Below are 27981 nucleotides of genomic sequence, written 5' to 3' on the forward strand. Positions count from 1 at the left end.
CCGCTCGCCGCTTCTTTTATGGCCCTGACCTGCCGCTGATGTTCGTTCGCAGGTAGGGGCCTCCACGCTGCCCATGGCCACCACTCGCCACTCCTTTTATGGCCCCAACCTGCTGCTGATGTTCCTTCGCAAGTCGGGGCCACCACGCGGGGTGGGAGGGCAGCAGGTGAAGGTGGAGATCAGGAATGCTGATGGGGATAAATGGGTCCAATAACCTGGGAACAGTTTGAGAAGTACTCGATGGTGTACAAGGCTTTACCCCCCCTCCCCCGCCCCAATACTCTGGCAGTGGAATGTAATTAGAAAAACAAAATTGGAGTTAAAAAAAATCTTTAAGAAATGAATGGGAATAAAATGGGGACATACTTAAGGTTTGACGTTGCCGCAGACATTGTTAAGAACTGAGGCTGCAAAAGTGCCAGAGAGGAAAATGAGGTATTGTTTCTGAACTCGCTCAACAACTCGTTTTAACTTCCTTTTCCTTCAGATAAAAGTTGTTTCTATGGGTTCCAGCTGATCTGTTTACAAGCCATTACACCATTAGTTTTTTTGTAAGAGTGTACCTGATACTTATCCGTTCTCACCCCCTCATTTTATAAAGAGGCTTACTTTGCTTCCAGATTCATTTGGACATGGGATCTCTGCCTGAAATATTAACCCTTTCAGATGCTGGATATTTTTAGCATTCTCTTTTTTTAAATTTCCAATTTCCTGTATTTACATTTTTTTAAATCTGACCTCTGGCACAGATATGACAAACCCACATAGCACAGGTTGATTATTCATTCATATGTGAAATGTTAGCTTGATTAACTCCTCTTCTGGACTCAGTTTATTATCTATACCAATTTTATAGGGACAGTCTGTGATTTCTGATTGCTCTGGTGCTCTGAAGTTTTTTTTATAGTTGGCTGATGGAGAAGCCACAGGAAGAATAATCTGTGTCTTGAAATTCAGAATCCTTTTGTAACTCTGCAATAATTTGCCTCCAGGAATAGTTCTCATCCCAGGGTCAACGAGGCGAACCTCCAAAATAAATTAACACCTGATTTACAAATTCAGCAGTTTTACTGTTTAATAAAGGAAAAAATCTGTTTGTGGACATGCACACCATGTATGCTCGATTTTAGTTTTACGTGAACCTGAGTGTTCCAGAAAGGACAATGCAGACTGATGACCTTTTTATATTGTAGAACATTGTCAAGAAGCAGTTCTGCAATTGTATCTGGTGCTATAGAATCCATCACATTTATGGTGTAGCTGGATGTCGCACTGTACTGTGTACAGTTTTGGTCTCCTTACCTAAGGAAGGATATATGTGCCTTAGAGTGAGTGCAATGAAGATACACTAGACTGATTCCTGGGTTGAGAAGATTGTCCTATGAGGAGAGATTGAGTAGACTAGGCCTATAGTCTCTAGAGTTTAGAAGAATGAGAGTTGATCTCATTGAAACATATACAATTCTTACAGGGCTTGACAGAGTAGATGCTGGGAGGATGTTTCCCCTAGCTGAAGAGTCTAGAACTTGGAGTCACTGTCTCAGAATAAGAGATCGGCCATTTACAACTGAGTTGAGGAGAAATTTATTCACTCAAAGGTTTGTGAATCTTTGGAATTCCCGACCCCAGAGGGCTATGGATGCTGAGTCGTTGAGTATATTCAAGACCGAGATTGATAGATTTTGGATATTAAGGGAAGCAAGTGATCTGGGGATAGAGCAGGAAAGTGGAATCGAGGTAGAAGATCGGCCATGATCATATTAAATGGCAGAGCAGGCTTGAAGGACTGAATGGCCTACTCCTGCTCCTATTTCTTATGTTCTTATGGATGAAATAGCAGAAAAACAATTGCAGTTGCACAAGCTAGTGAGCCCAAAAGAACTTATTTGGTTTGTATAGCCTGGCTGAGCTGCTTAGTCTGTCAGTAGGAAGTAATCAAGACTGACTTTGATGAGAGTGTTTATAATGCTGTTGTGGTTCTGCTGTGTTGCTCATTTGTTTTTGAGCTACAGCTGAAGTCAGACCTGCTACCAGCAGAAGTGTGGTGAAGTAAATGCGGACTCTGCAAGGCTACTGATTTCCAGTTGTCATGTAAAATTGATATAATTGCAGAATATGATCCCCAAAATATTGGAATAGTATGAAAAATTGAATTGTATTTATTATGGTGACATTGGATACAAGACGTTTTTCTGGTTGAACTGCCTTTGCAGTATAGATTGGGCAGCTCTGCACAAACCAGAGGAAAGAACTTGGAATGGCAGTTACAGCTGTGTGAATTAACATAGAAGAGATATTCAAATCATGTGTTCAATGGCAGATTTTAATTGCAAATCAGAATTGTTTTAAGAATTGATCCTGCGATACAGGCTCAGATCTCGGGTACTGTAGAAACTGCTACATTTATAATGAAATGTGGCTTTAACAGCCAGTGGAACAACTTGAAAACAAGTGCAGCTTTTAAAGTTGTGATTTGCTAAATTCCTGGACTGAGGCTTGAACCCATGACCCATGGCAGGAGTTCTGTCGTGGAGTCAAGGCTTCAGTTCCTCTCCAATAGTTGAGGAAGGTACTTACAGGTGACTGCCAAACTGCCTGGCAGCAACCCATACTCATGACAGTTCTGTTCATATGCTGTCGGGGATGGTATTGGCTCTGCAGACATCCAAAAAAAAGCTCTATTTATATAATAAAACAAAAGCAAAATACTGTGGATACTAGAAATTTGAAATAAAAATAAATGCTGGAAAACACTCAGCAGGCAAGGCAGCATCTGTGGAGTGGGAAAAACATTTAACATTTCAGGTCGCTCTGAAGGCGACAGTCTGTTTATGTTGCCAATTTGCCATCAAAGAATAGTGGCTTTTGGCAGCAAACCAGCAGTGAAAATGCAGTCAATCAACAATCATCATAGGCAGTCCCTCGAAATCGAGGAAGACTTGCTTCCACTCTAAAAGTGAGTTTTTAGGTGACTGAACAGTCCAATACTGGAATTACAGTCTCTGTCACAGGTGGGACAGACAGTTATTGAAGGAAAGGGTGGGTGGGGAGTCTGGTTTGCCACTCGCTCCTTCCGCTGTCTGTGCTTGTTTTCTGCATGCTCTCGGCGACAAGACTTGAGGTGCTCAGCAGTATGAGTTGCCTGTCAACAGTTTGCATCTGTGCCTCAATTTAACAAATTATAAATCTAGTCTGCATGTTTCACTGAAGTTTTAGTAAAGTGTAATGGTTGGCAGGAGACATGTCCACTAAATCCCCAAAACGCCGAGCCGGATTTTATCCTTCCAAATTCATGTAGTACCTGGAGAAAGTATTTTCTGAGGACTTTAAATAAGGTTAAGTATTATTGGTGGCACTTACTTGAGATAATGAATTGAGTATAATATTTGAACAGATATGCTCAGTAAGCTTAGTGACATCACTGGATAGCGTGGTCTCTGGTTGACAACTGCAAACATGTCTTCACAAATTTTCTCAGATATTGATTAAGGTTAATCTGCAGATTCTGTTTAATGCCTCTTTATAAAGTTTCGCCTTAATGAATTTAAGCAACACTATGTATGTTTATTCAGTTATTATAAGCATTGTTCCAGTGTAACATACGTTCTTTGAGCGTCTGCCAATTGTTGATGTCAGCAGATAATCTGATGCATGGTTGGACTGAGTTTCAAAACACCTGTTTGCCTAGTAAACTAATTGCAGCACTGTCAGTGACACACCCAGTCATAATGATGTGCCTCCTGAGAATGCAGTTCAGCAGTAGATACACTTAGCCAAGTTCATACTGAACTGAATTATGTAAAATAGGTGAGAATTTCATGCTGTTTGAGAAGTAATTCCATTCTCTCCATTCAGTTTAAAAAAAAAAGAGAATCTTGTGATTGATTTACAACAGAGCCTTGACTGTACAGCAGTACACCTGTCATGGGTCAGGGTTCCAGCTTCAATCCAGGACTTCAGCGTGTGATCTTGTCTGACAGTTCAGTGCAATACTGAGGGAGTGCTGCAGTGTCAGAGGTTTTACCTTTAGGACAAAATGGTAAACTGAGGCCCCATTTGTCTGCTTGGGTGGACATAAAAGATCTTGTGATACTTAAGTAGAAGAGCAAGGGAGTTCTCCCAGTGTCCTGGTCAACATTTATCCCTCAGCCAACAACAGCAAAACCGATCATGTGGTCATTTATCTCACTGCTGTTTGTGAGATGTGCTGTGTAAAAATTGGTTGTTGCATTTGCTACTAAACAACGATGACTGTACTTCAAAAATATTCCATTGTCTGTGACGTGCTTTGGGTGTCCTGAGGATGTGAAAAACATTAAATGTATGTTCTTTATTTGATCTTTTTAAAATAAAAATCACTGAAATGAGAAATTGTGTTGTAAATGTTCAATCAAAAAGCTGGTCAATATGGATGCAAAGGAATGAGTATGTTTTTTTTTGGGGGGGGGGTTACAAATATCCTCAAAGAACAGTTCCTTTGCTTTATATATTCAGTGACTTTTTTATTTAGTCATCTTGTTAAATACTCCACATTGTATTGTTTACTGTACTGCCGAGAGTGTTATCTATGGAGGACAGCAAACCATAGCTAAATAAGAACGTAAGAATTAGGAGCAACAGTAGGCCATACGGCCCCTCGAGCCTGCTCTGCCATTTAATAAGATCGTGGCTGATCTGATCATGGACTTGGGTTCACTTTCCAGCCCGCTCCCCATAACTCCTTATTCCCTTATCGGTTAAGAAACTGTCTACTTCGGTCTTAAATTTATTCAATGACCCAGCTTCCACAGCTCTCTGAGGCAGTGAATTCTACAGATTTACAACCCTCACAGAAGAAATTCCTTCTCATCTCAGTTTTAAATGGGCAGCCCCTTATTCTAAGATTATGCCCCCTAGTTATAGTCTACTTTATCATTGGAAACATCCTCTCCGCATGCTAACTTTTTGTCTTTCATGCACCAGGATCCCCAGGTCCCGCTGTACTGCAGCACTTTGCAATTTTTCTCCATTTAAATAATAACTTGCTCTTCGATTTTTTTTTCTGCCGAAGTGCATAACCTCACACTTTCCAACACTATACTCCATCTGCCAAATTTTTGCCCACTAACTTAGCCTGTCGATGTCCTTTTGCAGGATTTTTGTGTCCTCCTCACACATTGCTTTTCCTCCCATCTTTGTATCGTCAGCAAACTTGGTTACATTACACTCGGTCCCTTCATCCAAGTCGTTTATATCGATTGTAAATAGTTGAGGTCCTGGCACTGATCCCTGTGGCACCCCACTAGTTACTGATTGCCAACCCGAGAATGAACCATTTATCCCGACTCTCTGTTTTCTGTTAGTAAGCCAATCCTCTATCCTTGCTAATATATTACCCCCAACACCATGAACTTTTATCTTGTGCAGTAACCTTTTATGTGGCACCTTGTCAAATGCCTTCTGGGAGTCCAGACATATCACATCCACTGGTTCCCCTTTATCCACCCTGTTCGTTACATCCTCAAAGAATTCCAGCAAATTTTGTCAAACATGACTTCCCCTTGATAAATCCATGCTGACTCTGCCTGACTGAATTATGCTTTTCCAAATGTCCTGCTACTGCTTCTTTAATAATGGACTCCAACATTTTCCGAACCACAGACGTTAGGCTAACTGGTCTATAGTTTCCTGCTTTTTGTCTGTTTCCTTTTTTAAATAGGGGCGTTACATTTGCAGTTTTCCAATCTGCTGGGACCTCCTCAGAATCCAGGCACTATCCCTACTGCTACTTCTCTTAAGACACTAGGATCAAGCCATCAGGTCCAGGGGATTTATCTGCCTTTAGTTCCATTATCTTACTGAGTACCAACTCCTTTGTGATTGTGTTAAGTTTCTTCATCCCCCCCCCCCCCCCCCAATAGCTCCTTGACTATCCATTGTTGGAATATTTTTAGTGTCCTCTACTGTAAAGATTGATACAAAATATTTGTTCAGCATTTCTGCCATCTCCATGTTCCCCATCACTAATTCTGCGGTCTCGTCTGCTAAGGGACCAACATTTACTTTAGCCACTCTTTTTTTCCTTTTTATATACCTGTAGAAACTCTTGCTATCTGTTTTTATATTTTGTGCCAGTTTACTTTCATAGTCTATCTTCCCTTTCTTAATCATTTTTTAAATCATTGTTTGCTGGCTTTTACAAGCTTCCCAATCTTCTGTCCTCCCACTAGTTTTGGCCACTTTGTATGCCCTTGTTTTTAATTGGATACCATCCTTGGTTTCTTTAGTTAGCCATGGAATATATTTTTTTTGCGAGTTATGAAATATTTCCTTAAATGTACACTACTGTTCATCAACCGTCCTACACTTTAATCTGTTTTCCCAGTCCACTTTAGCCAACTCTGCCCTCATACCTTTGTATCTCCTTTATTTAAGCTTAGTACGCTGGCTTGAGATCCAACTTTTTCACCCTCCATCTGAATTTGAAGTTCAACCATGCTATAATCACTCATTCCAAGGGGATCCTTTTCTAGGAGATTGTTTATTCATCCTGTTTCATTACATAGGACCAGCTCTAAGATAGCCTGCATCCTGGTTGGTTCCGTTACATACTGTTCAAGGAACCCATCCCTTATGCACTCTATGAACTCAAGGCTACCCTGATCAATTTGATTTGTCCAGTCAATATGGAGCTTAAATATGATTTTACAAGCAATCACTATTTCTTGGTTTATACTCTGACCAACAGAGTTGCTACTGTTAGTGGGCCTATAGACTACATCCACCAGTGACTTTTTCCCCTTATTATTCCTTATCTCCACCCAAACTGTTTCAACATCCTGATCATTTGAGCCAATATCATTTCTCACTATTGCAGTGATTCCATCCTTAATCAACAGAGCTACCCCACCACCTTTCCCTTTCTGTCTGTCCTTCCGAATTGTCAAGTACCCCTGAATGTTTAGTTCCCAGTCGTGGTCACCTTGCAACCACGTCTCTGTTATGGCTACCAGATCATACCCATTTGTAACTCATCATCATCATCGGCGGTCCCTCGAACGAGGATGACATGCTTCCACGAGAGTTCACAGATGTTTCAATGAAGGACCCGATGTTCCGGTCCTGAACTCCAGTTGAGGGGCTGGAAGATGCCTGAGCGTGAATTTTTTTAACGTGGTGATCGTTGCACATCAGCCACTACACGGGCTTGACAGAGCTAGGCCTTTATCCAGTGGCAAGGATTAACCAGGACGATCATACTCATTTGTAACTATTGTGCCGACAGCTCATCTAATTTGTTATGAATGCTGCGTGCATTCAGATAGAGCTTTTCTTACCATTTTCTCCTGCTATGGCCCCAGTTTCTGATATACTCTTATGTTTATAGATTCTGTCCCATCCTGTCACGCTCTGGTTTTTGTTTTCCCCAATGCTACCCTGCTCTATTGCCTTCACCTTGTTCTTTGAGCTTTTAGGTTTCCGCTCACCTGAACCCTCCTCCCCACTAATTAGTTTAAAGCTCTCTCTGCAGCCTTAGTTATTCGGTTCGCCAGGACTCTAGCCCCAGCACATTCCAAGTGGAGTCCGTCCCGACGGAACAACTCCCTCTTGGCCCAGTACTGATGCCTAAGTGCCCCAGGAACCAAAACCCATTTCTCCCACACCAGTCTTTGAGCCACAAGTTTAGCTCTCAGATCTTATTTAACCTATGTAAATTTGCTCGTGGCTCGGGTAGTAATCCAGAGATTATTATCTTTGTGGTTCTGCTTTTTAAGTTGGCCTCTAGCTGCTCATAATCCCTTAGCAGAACCTTCTTGTCTGTCCTGTCTATGTCATTGGTACCCACGTGGACGACAACAACTGGATCTACCCCCTCCCACTCCAAGTTTCTCTCCAGCCCTGAGGAGATGTCTTTAACTCTGGCACCGGGCAGGCAACACAGCCTTCGGGACTCACGCTCTCGGCTGCAGAGAACTGTATCTATCCCCCGAATGATACTGTCCCCTACTACTACTATGTTTCTTTTTACTCCCCCCGCTTGAATGGCCTCCTGTACCACGGTGCTGTGGTCAGTTTGCTCATCCTCCCTGCAGTCCCTACTCTCGTCCACACAGGGTGTAAGAGCCACGTAACTGTTGGACAAGTGCAAGGGCCGAGACTCCTCCATCACTACCTCGTGGATCCCTATGCCTTCCTGACTCGTAGTCACAGCCTCCTGTCCTTGACCACTAGCCAAATCTAAGTTAGTTAACCTAAAGGGTGTGACTACCCCCGGAACACAGTGTCCAGGTAACTCTTCCCCCTTCCTGATGTGTTGCAGTGTCTGCAGCTCGGACTCCAGCTCATCAGTGCGAAGCTGAAGTTCCTCAAGCTGCAGACACTTACTGCAGACGTGGCCACCGTGGACTTCAATAGGGTCCACCAGCTCCCACATGTTACAGCATTGACACATCACCCGTCCTGCCATCTTAGTATATTTAATTAATTAAATTTTATTTTTAGTCGCACCAATGCCACAGAATTCTAACCCTTAGTAAAACACACACTATTGCTATTTAGAAAAGTTGATTAAATAATTAAGCAAGAAAGGAGAGAGAATTCACCAACCAATCACTTCCTCGCTTTCCTGTGACATCTAATGTAGTCACCCAGTTCCACTTCGCTGCTCCCTGGATTATCTAGCCGCTGCCTTTAAGCTGCCTCAACTTAACAGAAAAAGAAAAATACTCACCAATCAGCTACTTCCCTTGTGCCGACGTCACTTTTAAACTCTGACGTCCCTTTCGAATGTTGCCTGTTGAGCCTTGCCTTTTAAGCCTCCGCCTCAGCTCCTGCTGCTGCTCCCACGCTGGTTCGCTGCCTCTGTGAAATATCACTTACCTATTTGTAATTTTTAAATTAATCTTTCCCTCTTCTCCGAATTCCCACTTTTTCCAAATTCCCGAATAAACCACTCTGTTCAAAACTCTGTCCAAGACCTCTCTCTGCAGATTAGTGGAGGTAGGAGGATGGTTTCATGTCTTGTAGTTTTGCTCGATAATCTTTGTGCAATAGGGAATATGTATGCAGAACCTTCCCTGGGGGTAGAATGAATGTTCTGTGGAAAAAGATGGCCAAATTGTCTTTTTTTTTCCCCCACACTTTCCTTATATTTTAGATATGAACTTCAAAACTAGAGTACAGGCTTCCAGTTAATGGGCCTCGAATGCATATAGAGTTTCCTCCTAGTTTTAATCCAATAGTGTCATAGTTTCCTTTCACTTTTGTGCTTATTTATTCTGCAGAGCAACTTTATGCACGTTGAATTTGAGTCCTGGGAGAATGGCACTGAAACAGAGAACTGCAATCTCCAGTTTCTCTTTCTTGTCGTATATCAAGTTGAGGCCTGTTAGAGAATCTGATCAATAAATTAAGCTCTGACACATGATCGATTTAGTCTGATTTTATGACAGTTACAGAAATGCACAAATTAATTGGTGGGCAGATATGTTAAATTCAGACTTGCACAGATGCTTGTTATGTATAGTCAGAAAAGTTTATATTTTCACCTTGCTGTAACACCTTGAAATAAAAATATATGGAACAATATTAGTATGATTGGCTATTTTATTCTTGCAAACGTATGGCAACAAGAGAGAGTTTAACCACCATCCTTTGACATTCAACGACATTACCATCGCCGAATCCTCCAACATCAACATCCTGGGAGTCATCATTGACCAGAAACTTAACTAGAGTAGCCACATAAATATTGTGATTACAGGAGCAGGTCAGAGGCTGGGTATTCTGTGGCGAGTCTCTCGCCTTCTGACTCCCCAAAGCCTTTCCACCATCTACAAGCCACAAGTCAGGAGTGTGATGGAATACTCTTCACTTGCCTGGATGAGTGCAGCTTCAACAACACTCAAGAAGCTCGACACCATCCAGGACAAAACAGCCTGCTTGATTGGCACCACATCCACCACCTTAAAGATTCACTCCCTCCACCACTGGCGTCATTTCTAAGATGCACTGCAGCAACTCGCCAAGGCTTCTTCGATAGAGGAACTCTGGAGTTAACCTGAATGTGTCAAATCTTGGTACATCTGTGTGGAGCTTTTTCCTCCAGTAATGATTCAAACCCGTGACCTCTACCACCTAGAAGGACAAGGGTAGCAAGTACATGAGAACACCATCACCTGCAAGTTCCCCTCCAAGCCACACACCATTCTGACTTAGAAATATATCACCATTCTTTCATAGTTGCTGGGTCAAAATCCTGGAACTTCCTCCCTAACAGCATTGTGGGAGTTACTTCACCATGTGGACTGAGGCAGTTCAAGAAGGCGGCTCACCACCACCTTATCAAGGGCAATTGGGGATGGGATGTAAATGCTGGCGTAGCCAGCGACGCCCACATCCCAGGAACGATTAATAAAAAAAATTCAGATAAATGGAGACCTGACCAGCTTGCAAGACTTGTGAAAATATATGTTTCTAATACCATCGGAGCTACATAAGCTCCTTGCTTTAAATTGATGCCATTGACCATGGGGAGTACCACGCTCATCATCGGCAGCTCTTCAGTGTAAAAGTGTTTTCTGAATATGCTGACATTACCTACTGAGAAGCATTTTCTGATATTTCTGAAAGCATCTTTTTTCAGAGGATGACTATGAAGTGAATCAAGGATGGTGAGCACCAGATTGCTCACAGTATTGGAGCGCTAATGATTTACTCTGAAGTTAACCTGAACATGTCAGATCTTGGTACATCTGTGTGGAGCTTTTTTCTCTAGTAATGATTCAATTGTTAACTTAGTGATTGTTATGTATGCAACACTTTGTAACCAGCATTCTACCGCCACCAGAGGGTGCATCTGTTGGTGTCTCCCATGCTGTGCCGGCAGTCTGGAGTCAGAATAAAGAGACTAAGGTCACACTTACTCAAGTCTACAGAATTCAGTCACATTGCTTTATTTGAGACATAACAGTGATGTGTATGATATGAAGCATTTATATGAGGAGAATAATTCTTATTTTGTGAAAGGACAATGGACTGAAATGTGGTGGTAAATGTATGATTTTTTAAAATGTTTTTCTATGCAAAGGAATTCGATAATGGAATATAACACTTTATAATAAAACTTTTTAATGTAGGTTTCTCCCAAATTGAACTAGAGGCCACTGTCCTTTCAATCAATCAAATCCCAGAGCAATGTTTGATTGCAGAACCATCTCTAATATTAATTCTAATTGGTTGGCCAATTTTGTGACCAATCTAATTGCAGTACCAAAATAATGCCGATGGCATACAACTGTCATGATAGTTCTTTAGCAATTCACTATTATCCTAAATTATCATCTGTGTAAGAAATGCATAAAGATTTAACAATTTAGAACAAAGATCACACACTCAGCCATGATTTTGACTCCTAACTCTCCTTGCCCTCCCTCCCCTGTGCCGCCTCCACCCCCACCCACCAAAGGGACAGGGCAATGAATCCTGCCAGGTTTCTGATGAACCTAGACTCAAAGTGCACCCCTTTGCTGCCCCATCCTCCACACTTCAGGATCCTACCCAGACAGTTGATGTACCATATTCAGAGACTTGGGTGGGAGTAATTGGGCTCCTTTGCGCCTCCCGTTAGCGCCTTCGAGGGGCAAAAACGGGGCGCTAGTGGGTTTGTGACTGGGCGCGGCAAGATCAGCAACTCCTGCTAAATTTGACGAGAGTTTTGTGGCAGTGGTACGGCGTTGCGCCCCGAACTCCTTCGCCTGGAGATCATGACATTATCACCGTGCGCATGGCCCCGGACCCAAACTTGCATTCTGACCCCTGCAGCATCGCCGGGTGAAAACACCGACAGCTGCAGGAGGCGTCCATCGGGAGGCCTGGTGCTTCGGGGATAATGCTTAAAGGAGAGATGGCCGAGGTAAGTTTATAAAAAAAACATTTTTTCATTCAAATATCTCACTCCAATTTTTTTACCTGGTTTCCTGCTCACGATCGATCAACTCCTGCTGCATTGCATCGGGCTGATCGGGTCGGATCATGGCTGCCATCGGGGTCCAGGTAAGTCTTCTTTTGCCGAGCCTGCAGCGATAGCTCTTCCCTTTTTTTTAAAAGAAGAAAGGAGCCTCCGAACGCGGCAGCGCTGCACAACCACCCTGCCTGCCGCCGTGCTCTAGGAAGGAAGTGGAGCGCTTGGTGCTTTCTAGAGCGCAAACACCTAACTTTTTAAAAGTTTGACAATATTGGCGCCTGGCGCTAATTTTTCAAACTTACAAAGTTAGTGCCTCCCTCCCCCCCCGCCTGCACAATTTCTCCCCCTTGGTGTAATGTTGAAAAGCCCATCTTCATTGTTGAGAGATTTCTGGCTCCACTGTTTGCAGTCAAGAATAAGAACCGTGACTAATTATCTTTTCTGCTCCCTCACTTATTACCATGCGAACTGCAATTAGTTAAGTATAGCCTAGGAATTGAACTGGAAGTTTTCTAGTCCATGTGATTTGGTTACTGGTTGTCTTTGTCACCGAATTATTGGGCGCCCCAGTAATTTTGCTTTTTATATTGGCTAAGATAACTTACCACAGATTACTGGGGGAGGGGTAAGCACTAAATCAGACCAGTTATTTTCTGAATGCAAAACCAATCTTCTGGATTAAGTCTCACCTCGCGTGGTTTTGTAGAGGCTGGTGGGAGTGGCTTAAAGCACCTGTCCTGATATTTCACTTTCATGTACGAGATCCAAATCTTTATGAACATATAAGACTATGTATAGCCAACATATTGTATAAAATTCAAGTGATTGCTTCTGTATTTCTATATTTTTCCCCCCAAAAAGTGGGTGAATAAATTAAATACTGAAGTTGGTTTTTTTTGTTTGCAGATTGTTATTGGGAAGACAACGTGAAAACTTGTTGCTGAAATTATTTCCAGAATAAGGATACGGTTGTAAACTAAGATCAAAAACCATGCCAATAATTTAACTGTATGCACAAGATGCCATAGTTATACAACGGACACACTCAATTGATTTGAAATTCTGTTCTACAAAATGGAACATTTCAGTCTCATTTTTCATGCTTCAAAGAACTGTAAACAGTCTTCCAACAAAATAGTTTTTTGTCTTTTTATTATAACGTGTTTATCAGTTCTAGTTTGCACTGATGAGGACTACTATAAATTGCTTGGGTTAATGAAAAGTGCAACAAATCGGGAGATAAGGCAAGCCTTTAAGAAACTTGCACTCACAATGCATCCTGATAAAAATCCGGTAAGTGTGATAATTTTGATCCATATTTTCAAACGTAGTGTGGCAGATATACTGTACTTGTTGGGGACCGAGATTCAGGGTCCCGATGAGGCCCGTTACCGCCAGAAAGCGGCAGCCAGGCGGCAGAGTCGAGCGGCGGCCGATTTCTGGTCCATTGGCCACTGCCAGAGAAATTCACTTTGGGGAATTTTCTGGCGGTCCCAACTTCCAGATCAGCCGACCAAATATGCCCCTGGGTTCGGCCAGGCCGCCAACAGGCAGCCTGGCACCCCCTCTTGGGTGCCAGGCCGCTGGCCCGGCCGAAACCCTTCCTGGTGGCCCAGTGGACCGATGTCTCAAAATGCCGAATGCTCTTCCCTTTAAGTGAAGGGGAGAGCGTGGTGATGCACATGCGTTGTGACATCGTCTACGCTCCGCTGCTGACTGATAGAGGCGGAGACTCCGTCCCGCCCCCACTTCCACCCCTCACCAGCACTTACCGCCCCCATTATGATCGACTTCCGGTCCGCTCCAAAAAAATTGCTGAAGAGCTGAAAATCGGTCAAGAGTCTGCCTCGTCTGACTTGACGGTAAAACACTTAGAAAACAGTAGTTGCGCCAGGTTTCCGGCGGGGGTGAATTTCTATCCCATTAAAGCTCGCAGTAAAAAAAAGAGACTTGCACTCCCCTTTCTGCACCAAAATTAAAATGCTGTCTGATGAATGATATGAGATTTCCCCCCCCCCAAAAAAATCTAACAGATTATAAATTTTAATACTGTTTGGTAAGGTTATAGCTCAACTATTTAATACAAAAATAAAATTGTGGTCATTTTTAAATGCTTTTTGTCAGTATCTTTACAGAAATTGGGGGATGATGATTCACTTGAGGTCAATTTCATGTTTGTGCATTTTGAATTTGGATGCTGTGGGTGAAGTAAATTTTTTAATATATAAAAATAATGTCGACCTCATTGATCCAAAGTGGATTTCCATATGATAATATGTTGAGAGGTAGGCTATATGTGCAATTTATCTGATTATGTATATGGCATGGAATATGTAGCCCTTTTTATTGCAGTACCCGTACAAAACAACTTAGTGTACAAGTGCCATATATGTTTCTATGCTTCTGTGATTTTAAACATAATATGATTGTTATTAGATTACCAGAAAATTATACAATTGTTCTGTACCTTATTTATACACATCTCAAACCTGTTTCTCAATTTTCTGTTGAAGTCAAACTGCATAAAAATCAACAATTGCTGATGAATGGAAATGTTGTCACACTTAATGAAATAAGTAAAATATTTTTGATCTGAAAAATTACTCCTGTCTAAATTATTTTTTTTTTGCTTCTGCATGCGTCAGATGATGACATGCTGTGTGCCTGAAGAGAATTGAGAATAAGGTTTTTTTTGTGAACACTTACCAAACTGAGCTAGCAATTTAGCATTCCTTCGATGTTTCCAGATTTAACTGAACATTTTGCCCTTGGAGAACTGTAGTAGCTTTTCTGCACCATAATTAAAAACATAGACATGCAACTTTCAGATTCTTTGGAGAATTCTGAAATGACTTACTCTTTGCAGTTATTATTTGGCAGCTATTTGAAAGAATATATGTATTTTAAAAATCAAGAAGTGTTTTGCCATTCAGAAGGTTAAGTACTTTAAATCTTACTGCAAGTACTAAATAGTAGATTTTTTATGGACATATGTAAAGACTGTGGAGCATATTCTGCTTTTTAAAGGCATCCACACAAGCATTCTTGATTTTGCGGCAACATTTGCTGACATGCATGAATGTGATTCATGTTTGACTATCAGATTCACCATGTGTTGTTTGCACAAATGATGGTAATAAACCCTATTAACTGGACAAAATGGTGAGACGATATTCCATTTTCTGTCTACTATGGATTGTGTACTAGTCTTTTCTCAGTATTTTCAATGTGCATTTAGCACATTTAACATAATTAAACATCAGTGGGTGCTTAACAAACGTGGAAACGGATGCCAAAAAGTAGAAAAATTAGAGCTGATCACAAGCACAGTCAAATAGGTAGGTTTTGAGAAGGCTTTTTGAAGGTGGGGAAGGGAGGTAATGAAGGTGACCAGTTTTAGAAACATAGAAAATAGGTGCAGAAGTAGGCCATTCGGCCCTTCTAGCCTGCACCGCCATTCAATGAGTTCATGGCTGAACATGCAACTTCATTACCCCATTCCTGCTCTTTCGCCATACCCCTTGATCTCCCTAGTAGTAAGGACTTCATCTAACTCCTTTTTGAATATATTTAGTGAATTGGCATCAACAACTTTCTGTGGTAGAGAATTCCACAGGTTCACCACTCTGGGTGAAGAAGTTTCTCCTCATCTCGGTTCTAAATGGCTTACTCCTTATCCTAAGACTGTGACCCCTGGTTCTGGACTTCCCCAACATTGGGAACATTCTTCCTGCATCTAACCTGTCTGAACCCATCAGAATTTTAAACGTTTCTATGAGGTCCCCTCTCATTCTTCTGAACTCCAGTGAATACAAGCCCAGTTGATCCAATCTTTCTTGATGGGTCAGTCCCGCCATCCCGGGAATCAGTCTGGTGAACCTTCGCTGCACTCCCGTCAATAGCAAGAATGTCCTTCCTCAAGTTAGGAAACCAAAACTGTACACAATACTCCAGGTGTGGCCTCACCAACTGTACAACTGTAGCAACACCTCCCTGCCCCTGTACTCAAATCCCCTCGCTATGAAGGCCAACATGTCATTTGCTTTCTTAACCGCCTGCTGTACCTGCATGCCAACCTTCAATGACTGATGTACCATGACACCCAGGTCTCGTTGCACCTCCACTTTTCCTAATCTGTCACCATTCAGATAATAGTCTGTCTCTCTGTTTTTACCACCAAAGTGGATAACCTCACATTTATCCACATTGTTCTTCATCTGCCATGCATTTGCCCACTCACCTAACCTATCCAAGTCATTCTGCAGCCTCATAGCATCCTCCTCGCAGCTCACACTGCCACCCAACTTAGTGTCATCCGCAAATTTGGAGATACTACATTTAACCCCCTCGTCTAAATCATTAATGTACAGTGTAAACAGCTGGGGCCCCAGCACAGAACCTTGCGGTACCCCACTAGTCACTGCCTGTTTTGGAGAGAATTCAGAGTTTTGGAGGGGTCAATTGAAATATATTGACCATTGTTAACAATCAGGGTGCTGCCCACCCAGTTACACAAATGTGCAATTAATTCAAATTAATTTTGTAACTCAGATTTGCTGACAATCTCATACTTGTCTAAGGGGACCATCCATGTCTGTACCCTTGAGTGTACAGGGAGGACCTATATTTACTGCCTTGCTCCGTCTGTGCACCTGCACTTTGCTAGAAAATGTAATCCCATGTTATACTAAATCTCCAAGTTAAATAAGCATTCCTGCAGAGATGGGATTTAAAAGAAATTACAAGCCAACTATGAGGCTCGTTTTACAATTGGGCATTGTGGTGGTAAAGCTCGTAGCACGTGAGTGCTCCTTGTGTTTGAAGGATACAAAGCAGACTTTGCAAATGTTTGCTCAGTCTGAAATACATAATTTTTCAGCGCTGCCAGTACAGATTGCCAGGGAGCCAGCTATGGGAATGGGATATGCAGTACAGCAGCAGATTTAAAGAGCAACTGATTTATCTTTTCCTTTAAGGCACAATTTCAGCAGTGGAAATTCATAGGGAAACAGGCCACATTTGGAGCAGTGCTGAGATCTCAGAGGGTTGTAGGGATGGAGGAGGTTACAGAGATAGGGAGGGATTTGAAAACGGATGAGAATTTTAAAATTGAGGCCTTGCCAGACCGGGAGACAGTGTAGGAGCACAGGGGTGAACGGGACTTGGTGCGAGTTAGGACACGGGCAACAGAGGTTTAAATTAACTCATGTTAATGGAGGGTGGAAGGTGGGAGGCCGGCAAGGAGAGCATTGGAATTGTCATGTTTCGAGGTAACAAAGGCATGGATAAGGGTTTCAGCAGCAGATGAGCTGAGGCAGGGGTGGAGACGGGCGATGTTACGGAGGTGGAAGTGGGCAGTCTTGGTGATAGCGTGGATATATTGTCGAAAGCTCATCTCTGGGTCAGATATGACACCAAGATTGAGAACGGTCTGGTTCAGCCTCAGACAGTTGCCAGGGAGAGGGATGGAGTCGGTGGCTAGAAAATAGAGTTTGTGGTGGGGACCAAAGTCAATGGCTTCGGTTTTCACAATATTCAGTTGGAGGAAATTTTTGTTCATCATCCAGTACTGGATGCCAGACAAGCAGTATGACAAAGTAGAGACGGTGGAGGCGCCGAGAGAGGTGGTGGTGAGGTAGAGCTGGGTGTCTTCAGCGTACTTGTGGAACCTGACGTGTTTTGGATGATGTTGATGAGGGACTGCATGTAGATGAGAAATAAGAGGGGTCCAAGGATAGATTCTTGAGGGACTCCAGAGGTAACTGTGCAGGAGTGGGAACAGAAGCCATTGCAGGTGATTCTCTGGCTACTACTCGTGCATAACACACTTTCCTGCTTCCAGAGAAACCTTCTACTAATGTGGGTCACATCGAAAAACATAGGCCAATGTTTCCACCAACAATTGCATGCTCATTAACTAACTCGTGTTTTGAGAAGCAGAGTGGCCATTGCATAGCAATGCGAGTGTTGTTCAAACTTGCAGCACTTCACCAATCTGTTTCTGCTTGTAGGAAGAAAAAGGGAGAGGTGAGCAACCAGCAGGGCTCCCTAAAACACGAAGCCCCTAGCCCACCTTGAAGAAATGATTTGCAAATAGTCCAGAATTAGTGAGCCTAACTTCAAGGGTATCCTGCATGTGCAAACTCGTACCAGTCACCACTGCCTTTAATTCCTTCCCTAAGCTTTCACACACTCAGACACTTGGTCAGTCACAAATAATCACAGCATCATAGCACGATTATTTTAAGGAGTGTTAATCTCATTGTGAGATTTGTGTCTCTTGTATTTCTATAGTTGTCCATGAGGTGCCACCAGCTGCAAACTACCACCTCAGTGATACTCCACCTTGCAATCACTGATATGGGAATATTTAGTCTGGTGGATGTAGACTTTGAAGAGGGGGTGCTAAGTGAGAACAAGCAAGTGCAGCTGGAAGCAACAGAGCTGGAACAAGCTGCTGAGTTCGGGAAAGAGTTTTGTCCAGGGTCTTTCTGAGCACCTTCATGGAGCAATTTGAGTGCATAAGAAGCCCTCTGAGAGGTGTGCCAGCTCATAAAGAAATCCACTAGATGTATTTGTGCAGTGATGTTTCATCACTTCATAGAACTGCCCTCACGTTAACTGTAGGGTCATCTGCAGCAGAATCCACCCAATAGGTGATATTGTGGAGACATTGGGCTTCATTGTCCATGAGTCTGTTCTGTCTGCATTCACGATGCTAAAGAATTTGACGTAGAGCTTCATTAATGTCATTGCAGCCCTGCAGTCTGCTCACACACAGTTCACAGTATATGCTGAAGGAGTGCCCAGCAGCAGGGCACAGCAGGAGTACATAGAAACATAGAAAATAGGTGCAAGAGTAGGCCATTCGGCCCTTCTAGCCTGCACCGCCATTCAATGAGTTCATGGCTGAACATGCAACTTCAGTACCCCATTCCTGTTTTCTCGCCATACCCCTTGATCCCCCTAGTAGTAAGGACTTCATCTAACTCCTTTTTGAATATATTTAGTGAATTGGCCTCAACAACTTTCTGGGTAGAGAATTCCACAGGTTCACCACTCTCTGGGTGAAGAAGTTTCTCCTCATCTCGGTCCTAAATGGCTTACCCCTTATTCTTAGACTGTGACCCCTGGTTCTGGACTTCCCCAACATTGGGAACATTCTTCCTGCATCTAACCTGTCTGAACCCATCAGAATTTTAAACGTTTCTATGAGGTCCCCTCTCATTCTTCTGAACTCCAGTGAATACAAGCCCAGTTGATCCAATCTTTCTTGATAGGTCAGTCCCGCCATTCGGGAATCAGTTTGGTGAACCTTCGCTGCACTCCCTCAATAGCAAGAATGTCCTTCCTCAGGTTAGGAGACCAAAACTGTACACAATACTCCAGGTGTGGCCTCACCAAGGCCCTGTACAACTGTAGCAACACCTCCCTGCCCCTGTACTCAAATCCCCTCGCTATGAAGGCCAGCATGCCATTTGCTTTCTTAACCGCCTGCTGTACCTGCATGCCAACCTTCAATGACTGATGTACCATGACACCCAGGTCTCGTTGCACCTCCCCTTTTCCTAATCTGTCACCGTTCAGATAATAGTCTGTCTCTCTGTTTTTACCACCAAAGTGGATAACCTCACATTTATCCACATTATACTTCATCTGCCATGCATTTGCCCACTCACCTAACCTATCCAAGTCCGCGCAGCCTCATAGCATCCTCCTCGCAGCTCACACTGCCACCCAACTTAGTGTCATCCGCAAATTTGAAGATACTACATTTAATCCCCTCGTCTAAATCATTAATGTACAGTGTAAACAGCTGGGGCCCCAGCACAGAACCTTGCGGTACCCCACTAGACACTTCTGAGGGCATGCTCTCTGAGGGACACAACGCCCATGCCACTCAGCTGCCCAATTCAAGGACCTATGTTAAGCCAGAACGAGCGCAGACCTAGGCAACCAACATAACTTCAGATGTCATGCCAGCGGTAGCAGGGCCATGGTTTGACCTGGTTGAAGGAGCTAAAGAGCCACCTCTATCCTTGAAGACACGAAGTGATGCTCATGAAACAGTCAGCTCACTTCTTTCTCCTAATAGGATAGCGCCTCAAAGGAGCACTGAATTAGGTGGTAGGATACATTCACCATGCAATCTTACAAAGAGGAAGCAGCGGGAGAAAAAAAACACACAGTACACGAAACAATTAGCCTGACATCAGTAGTGGGGAAAATGTTGGATTCAATTGTTAAAGATGAAAGAGCAGCGCATTTGGAAAGCAGTGACAGGATCGGTCCAAGTCAGCATGGATTTATGAAGGGGAAATCATGCTTGACAAATCTTCTAGAATTTTTTGAGGCTGTAACTAGTAGGGTGGACAAGGGAGAACCAGTGGATGTGCTGTATTTGGACTTTCAAAAGGCTTTTGACAAGGTCCCACACAAGGGATTGGTGTGCAAAATCAAAGCACACGGTATTGGGGGTAATGTACTGACGTGGATAGAGAACTGGTTGGCAGACAGGAAGCAGAGAGTCGGGATAAACGGCTACTTTTCAGAATGGCAGGCAGTGACTAGTGGGGTGCCGCAGGGCTCAGTGCTGGGACCCCAGCTATTTACAATATACATCAATGATTTAGATGAAGGATTTGAGTGAAATATCTCCAAATTTGCAGATGACACTAAACTAGGTGGCGGTGTGAGCTGTGAGGAGGACGCTAGGAGGCTGCAGGGTGACTTGGACAGGTTAGGTGAGTGGGCGAATGCATGGCAGATGCAGTATAATGTGGATAAATGTGAGGTTATCCACTTTGGGGGCAAAAACGCGAAGACAGAATATTATCTGAATGGCGGCAGATTCGGAAAAGGGGAGGTGCAACGAGATCTGGGTGTCATGGTTTATCAGTCATTCAAAGTTGGCATGCAGGTACAGCAGGCGCTGAAGAAGACAACTGGTATGTTGGCCTTCATAGCAAGGGGGTTTGAGTATAGGTGCAGGGAGGTCTTACTGCAGTTGGACAGGGCCTTGGTGAGGCCTCACCTGGAATATTGTGTTCAGTTTTGGTCTCCTAATCTGAGGAAGGACGTTCTTGCTATTGAGGGAGTGAAGCGAACGTTCACCAGACTGCTTCCCGGGATGGCCGGACTGACATATGAGGAGAGACTGGATCAACTGGGTCTTTATACTTTGGAGTTTAGAAGGATGAGAGGAGATCTCATAGAAACATATAAGATTCTGATGGGACTGGACAGGTTAGATGCGGGAAGAATGCTCCCGATGTTTGGGAAGTCCAGAACCAGGGGACACAGTCTTAGGATAAGGGGTAGGCCATTTAGGACTGAAATGAGGAGAAACTTCTTCACTCAGAGAGTTGTGAACCTGTGGAATTCTCTGCCGCAGAGAGTTGTTGATGCCAGATCATTGGATATATTCAAGAGGGAGTTAAATATGACCCTTATGGCTCAAGGGGTATGGAGAGAAAGCAGGAAAGGGGTACTGAGGCAATGATCAGCCATGATCTTATTGAATGGTGGTGCAGGCTCGAAGGGCCGAATGGCCTACTCCTGCACCTATTTTCTATGTTTCTATGTTTCTAATAAATTATTGGAATTACATTTTCACTTGGTAGAGTTAGATTATTTGTACTGGGATAAATGTATGTTGCATGAATGGTGACTGAGCTCAAATATTGACTAATTGGGTTTGGTACACCAGTCCATTTGGGACATGTATTGAGCAATACTTGTGCTGTTCTAACGTTAAACTTTAATTGAAATGGTTTTCTTCAAATGTTGTCAGATTTGCCTTCTCACTACAGCTCTTGTGCTTTTGGCAACTTTTGAATCTTAGGCTCATTGCCCTCCTCAGGACCTGCCTGAGGATCCTGCGCACTGCATGGTGACTCTTCTGAGAACAGCAGCACACCACTATCATTTAAGATACTTTTAGAGGCTTGTTCTATAGGACATCTCTTTCCTGCCCACCCCCACCCTGCCCCAACAATAAATTGCATTTATATAATTACTTTAATGAAGAAAAACGGTGCTTTACAGATGGAAAAATAAAATGGAATGAATATTGAGCCAAGGTGGGAGAGTTAGGGTGGTTGAAAAGATGTGTTTTAAGAAAGCCTTTGATGATAGAGAGGGCAGGTGAAAGGGTTTCAAGAGAAAGTTCCAGAGAGTGAGGCTAAGGCAGTTGAAAACTCAGCACCAATGTTGGGATGAAGGGAAAGGCATATATAAAACATCAGCGTAGGAGGACTGAAGGGTGCTGGAGGGGATCTAAAGCTGGAGAAGTTGTCAAAAATAGAATGGGGATTAGCCATGAAGGGATTTGAAACTGATGATTTTAAATTCAGTGTGCTAGAGAACACCAAGTCTGTGTAGATCAGTATGGATGTAGTTAGTGGGCGAGTGGGATTTTGTGCAGGATAGGATATATGGGCAGCCGAGTTTTGAATGACTTATAGTTAATGGAGGCAAGAACACCATAGGGGACAGCGAATCTTTGTGATGTGGTGTTTGAAATCCAACACTGGTCAAACAGGATGTTTGCCTGGTTCAGCCTGAGCAAATTGACAGAGGGAATGGAATTACTAGTAAGGGAGTGGAGTTAATAGCAGAGGCTGAGTGATTCTGTCACATTTCTGGAGAAAACCACACAAAATTTGGGTAGAGAAAGTCTACTAATTTTTTCAAACCCGTAATGAGGCCCATGCGCAATAGCCTCCTACAAAACCAGCGCAATCTGGTGACCCATTTTTTAAAAAAAGGCAGTGCAGTCCTGGAACACATGGGCACTGCCACATCACAGGATTTCAGACCCATTTCCCTTGCACTGGGTGTGCACATGCACAACTGCTGTAGGCCAATAGAAAATTCTGAGTAGCTAATCCATCCTTTTATTTAGGTATGGCTAATTTACTCAAATGCATGTCAAGTTTCCATTACAGTTTTAGTTTATAAAAAAACCTGCTATTTGGAAATGCGTTTGGAATTGAAATAATTCTAGTGTTCCACATAATTAATGTCTTGATTGTTTTTACTCTGTTCTTATTAGCAGAAGCTTAATTAATTATTTTATCATCAAATCTGATGAATGATCAAGATGGGTACAATGCATACTGGAATACTTATATCAATAACTTTATTGGTTTAAGACAGCCCAGTCATCTAACAATATCAAATGTTTGCAATTTCCAGAATATGCATATTCAACAGAGAAAAACATAAAGATCATATTTCCTCAAAGTTTACCAAGGTTGCACAATTTGAGCATTTGTCACTCTCTCTTGTCTTAATAGAATAATCCAGAAGCACATGACAACTTTTTGAAAATAAATAGAGCTTATGAAGTTTTAAAAGATGAGGATCTTCGAAAAAAGTATGATAAATATGGTGAGAAAGGCCTTCAGGATCACCAAGATGGACAGTACGAAAGCTGGAACTTCTATCGTTATGATTTTGGTAAGAAAATATATTTTTTACATTACTCTGCCAATAGAAGCTATGTTGTGTAAATGCATTTCATGTCACACAGAAATCGAATAACTTTGAATTCTACTTCCTGATTAGAATGTTCTAGTCACTCTTTTAACCCAGTTATTGTTCAACATCCAAGCACGTATGAGCAATGTTCCTTTATCACTGAACTCAGTGCATTACAGCTAATTGTAATTTGGGTCTTCTGCCTGTGCACCACACTATATGGATGCCAGTCAAGGACCAGTATCTTTTGTAAAGTGGCAGGCTTAGACTTTTAATTTTTTTTAAACGCTTACTGGAAATGTATAAGAAAAATACAGAACCTATGGAAGAAACATGCATGCTGTTTTCCCTTGCACTGTTTTCCTAATGTCTTTGAGTAAACACACAGTATCTAACAGTTCGACGTTAAAAATACTGTGCACAGTTCTGGTCTCCATATTATAAAAAGTATATAGAGGCACTGGGGAAGATACAAAAAGATTTATAAGAATTATACCAGAGCTGAGAGGGTATAAGTATCAGGAAGGACTTAACAGGCTGGGGTTCTTTTTTCTAGAAAAGGAAAGGATGAGGGGTGACCTGATGGAGGTGTTTAAAATTTGCTGGGTACACATAGAGAAGGTGTTGCCACTGTGGGGAGTCTAAAGCTATGGATCATAAATGTATGATAGTCACAAATAAATCCAATAAAGGAATTCAAGAGAAACTTCTTTATCCAGTGTTATGTATTTAACCCCTTGTAACCTGTATCACACCACCACCAGAGGGCCTACCTGTTGGAGTCCCAAGGGATCCCAGTATCCCTTGGGAACACAGTATATAAGCAGGCCACCCACGAGGTACCTGCACTCTGGAGTCTTATTAAAGGAGCTAAGGTCACACTTGCTCATTGTACACAGTACTCAGTTTCATCCTTTATTATGAGTGTACCACCAGAGAGTAGTTAGAATGTGGAACTGGCTACCACATGGAGTGGTTGAGTCGATTTAATATAGATGCATTTCAGGGGAAGCTAGATAAGTACATGAGGATTAAAGGAATGGAATGATATACTGGTAGGGTTAGATGAAGGAAGAGTTCATAGAGTGTATCCGGGATAGTTTCTTTGAACAGTATATTGTGGAACCAACCAGCGAGCAGGCTATCATAATGAGACAGGATTAATAAATTATCTCCTAGTAAAGGATCCTCTAGGAATGAGTGACCATAACATGGTTGAATTTCAAATTCAGTTGGAGAGTGAGAAAGTTGGATCTCAAACCCATCATCATCATAGGCATCGGAATCAAGGAAGACTTGTTTCCACTTTTAAAATGAGTTCTTAGGTAGCTGAATATTCCAATATGAAAACCACAGTCTCTGTCACAGGTGGGACAGATAGTCGTTGAGGGAAGGGGCGGGTTGGACTGGTTTGCCGCATGCTCTTTCCGTTGCTTGCGCTTGATTTTTGCATGCTCTCAATGATGAGACTCGAGGTGCTCAGCGCCCTCCCGAATGCACTTCCTCCACTTTGGGCGGTCTTTGGCCAGGGGCTCCCAGGTGTCAGTGGGGATGTTGCACTTTATCAGGGAGGCTTTGAGGATGTCCTTGTAATGTTTCCTCTGCCCACCTTTGGCTCGTTTGCTTTGGGCGTCTCATGTCTGGCATTCCCAGCAGAGCTGATCAAGTGTGGTCAGTGATTCAATGCTGGGGATGTTGGCCTGGTCGAGGACGCTAATGTTGGTGCGTCTGTCCTCCCAGGGGATTTGTAGGATCTTGCGGAGACATCGTTGGTGGTATTTCTCCAGCGACTTGAGGTGTCTACTGTACATGGTCCATGTTTCTGAGCCATACAGGAGGGTGGGTATTACTACAGCCCTGTAGACCATGAGCTTGGTGGCAGTTTTGAGGGCTTTTCCTCAAACACTCTTTTCCTCAAGCAGACGAAAACTGCACTGACGCACTGGAGGCAGTGTTGAATCTCGTCGTCAATGTCTGCTCTTGTTGTCCCAAGCTTAAATAAAGGAGACTACAAAAGTATGAAGGCAGAGTTGGCTAAAGTGGACTGGGAAAATAGATTAAAGTATAGGACAGTTGATGAGCAGTGGCAGACATTTAAGGAGATATTTCATAACTCGCAACAAAAATATATCCCCATGAGAAGGAAAGACTTAAGAGCAGGGATAACCATCCGTGGCTAACGAAGGAAATAAGGGATGGTATCAAATTGAAAACAAGGGCATACAATGTGGCCAAGACTAGTGGGAGGCCAGAGGATTGGGAAACTTTTAAAAGCCAGCAAAGAACGATTGAAAAAATAATAGAGAGGGAAGATAGATTATGAAAGTAAACTAGCACGAATATAAAAACAGATCGTAAGAGTTTCTACAGGTACATAAAAAGTAAAAGAGTGGCTAAAGTAAATGTTGGCCTCCTAGAGGATGAGATTGGAGAATTAATAATGGAGAATAAGGAAATGGCAGAGACGTTTAACAAATATTTAGTATCAGTCTTCATTGTAGCTGTTTGGTGTTTAAGTAAATTTTCGTAAGTAAATTAACTTGAGGGTTAAGTCATGGCAGGAGAGCTCGGACCCGTGTCATGCTCCTCCTGTGCTATGTGTGCGGGAAATGTGTCCAGCTGCAGCTCCTGACAGACCGCATGACAGCACTGGAGCTGCGGATGGACTCACTCTGGAGCATGCGCGATGCTGAGAATGCTGTGGATAGCACATTTATTAAGTTGGTCACACCGCAGGTAAGGGTTAGGACAGATAGTGAACGGGTGACCAAGAGACAAGGCAAGAGCAGGAAGGTAGTGCAGGAGTCCCCTGCCGTCATCTCCCTCCAAAACAGATATACCGTTTTGGATACTGTTGGGGGAGATGACTTACCAGGGGAAGGCACCAGCAGCCAGGTTCATGGCACCATGGGTGGCTCTGCTGCACAGAAGGGCGGGAAAAAGAGTAGGAGAGCTATAGTGATAGGGGACTCTATTGTAAGGGGAATAGATAGTTTCTGCGGTCGCAACCGAGGCTCCAGAATGGTATGTTGCCTCCCTGGTGCAAGGGTCAAGGATGTCTCGGAGCGGCTGCAGAGCATTCTGGAGAGGGAGGGTGAACAGCCAGTTGTCGTGGTACATGTAGGTGCCAACGATATATGTAAGAAGTGGGAAGAGATCCTACAAGCTGAATTTAGGGAGCAAGGAGTTAAATTAAAAAGTAGGACCTGAAAGGTAGGAATCTCTGGATTGCTACCAGTGCCACGTGCTAATCAGAGTAGAGGGAGCAGGATAGTTAGAATAAATACGTGGCTTGAGCAGTGATGCAAGAGGGAGGGATTCAAATTCCTGGGACATTGGAACCAGTTCTGGGGGAAGTGGGACCTGTACAAACGGGACGGTTTGCACTTGGGCAGGACTGGAATTGATGTCCTGGGGGGAACATTTGCTAATGCAGTTCGGGAGTGTTTAAACTAATATGGCAGGGGGATGGGAACCTATGCAGCGAGACAGGGCAAAGTAATATGGAGTCAGAAACAGATGGTAGAAAGGTAAAAAGCAATAGTGGAAGGCCGAGTAAACAAAGACAAGAAACAAAAAGGGCCATACTACATCATAATTCTAAAAGGACAAAGGGTGTTAAAAAAACAAGCCTGAAGGCTTTGTGTCTTAATGCAAGGAGTATCCATAATAAGGTAGATTAATTAACTGTGTAAATAGATGTTAACAGGTATGATGTGATTGGGATTACAGAGACATGGCTCCAGGATGATCAGGGCTGAGAACTCCACATTCAAGGGTATTCAACATTCAGGAAGGATAGAATAAAAGGAAAAGGAGATGGGGTAGTATTGCTGGTTAAAGAGGAGATTAATGCAATAGTTAGGAAGGACATTAGCTTAGATGATGTGGAATCTATATGGGTAGAGCTGCAGAACACCAAAGGGCAAAAAACATTAATAGGAGTTGTGTACAGACCTCCAAACAGTAGTAGTGATGTTGGGGAGGGCATCAAACAGGAAATTAGGGGTGCATGCAATAAAGGTGCAGCAGTTATAATGGGTGACTTTAATATGCATACAGATTGGGCTAACCAAACTGGAAGCAATACGGTGGAGGAGGATTTCCTGGAGTGCATAAGGGATGGTTTTCTCGACCAATATGTCGAGCAACCAACTAGGGGGGGAGGCCATCTTAGACTGGGTGTTGTGTAATGAGAGAGGATTAATTAGCAATCTCGTTGTACGAGGCCTCTTGGAGAAGAGTGACCATAATATGGTGGAATTCTACATTAGGATGGAGAATGAAACAGTTAATTCAGAGACCATGGTCCAGAACTTAAAGAAGGATAACTTTGAAGGTATGAGACATGAATTGGCTAGGATAGATTGGCAAATGATACTTAAGGGGTTGACAGTGGATGGGCAATGACAGACATTTATAGACCGCATGGATGAACTACAACAATTGTACAACCCTGTCTGGTGTAAAAATAAAAAAGGGAAGGTGGCTCAACCATGGCTATCAAGGGAAATCGGGGATAGTATTCAAGCCAAGGAAGTGGCATACAAATT

General features: G+C 42.9%; 1 protein-coding gene across 3 annotated transcripts in view; it reads left to right on the forward strand.

Moving 5' to 3' along the window:
- dnajc10 (DnaJ (Hsp40) homolog, subfamily C, member 10) overlaps positions 1-27981 on the forward strand; it is a 104549-nt gene that overhangs the window by 2389 nt on the left and 74179 nt on the right. For all 3 annotated transcript variants that reach the window (XM_070875815.1, XM_070875814.1, XM_070875816.1), the window contains exons 2-3: positions 12851-13237; positions 23245-23407. In XM_070875815.1, the coding sequence (XP_070731916.1) occupies positions 13019-13237; positions 23245-23407 (382 nt within the window). In that variant the 5' untranslated portion in view covers positions 12851-13018. The remainder of the gene's footprint in view (positions 1-12850; positions 13238-23244; positions 23408-27981) is intronic.

This window comes from Pristiophorus japonicus, chromosome 3 (genome assembly GCF_044704955.1).
Source record: "Pristiophorus japonicus isolate sPriJap1 chromosome 3, sPriJap1.hap1, whole genome shotgun sequence".
NCBI lineage: Eukaryota > Metazoa > Chordata > Chondrichthyes > Pristiophoridae > Pristiophorus > Pristiophorus japonicus.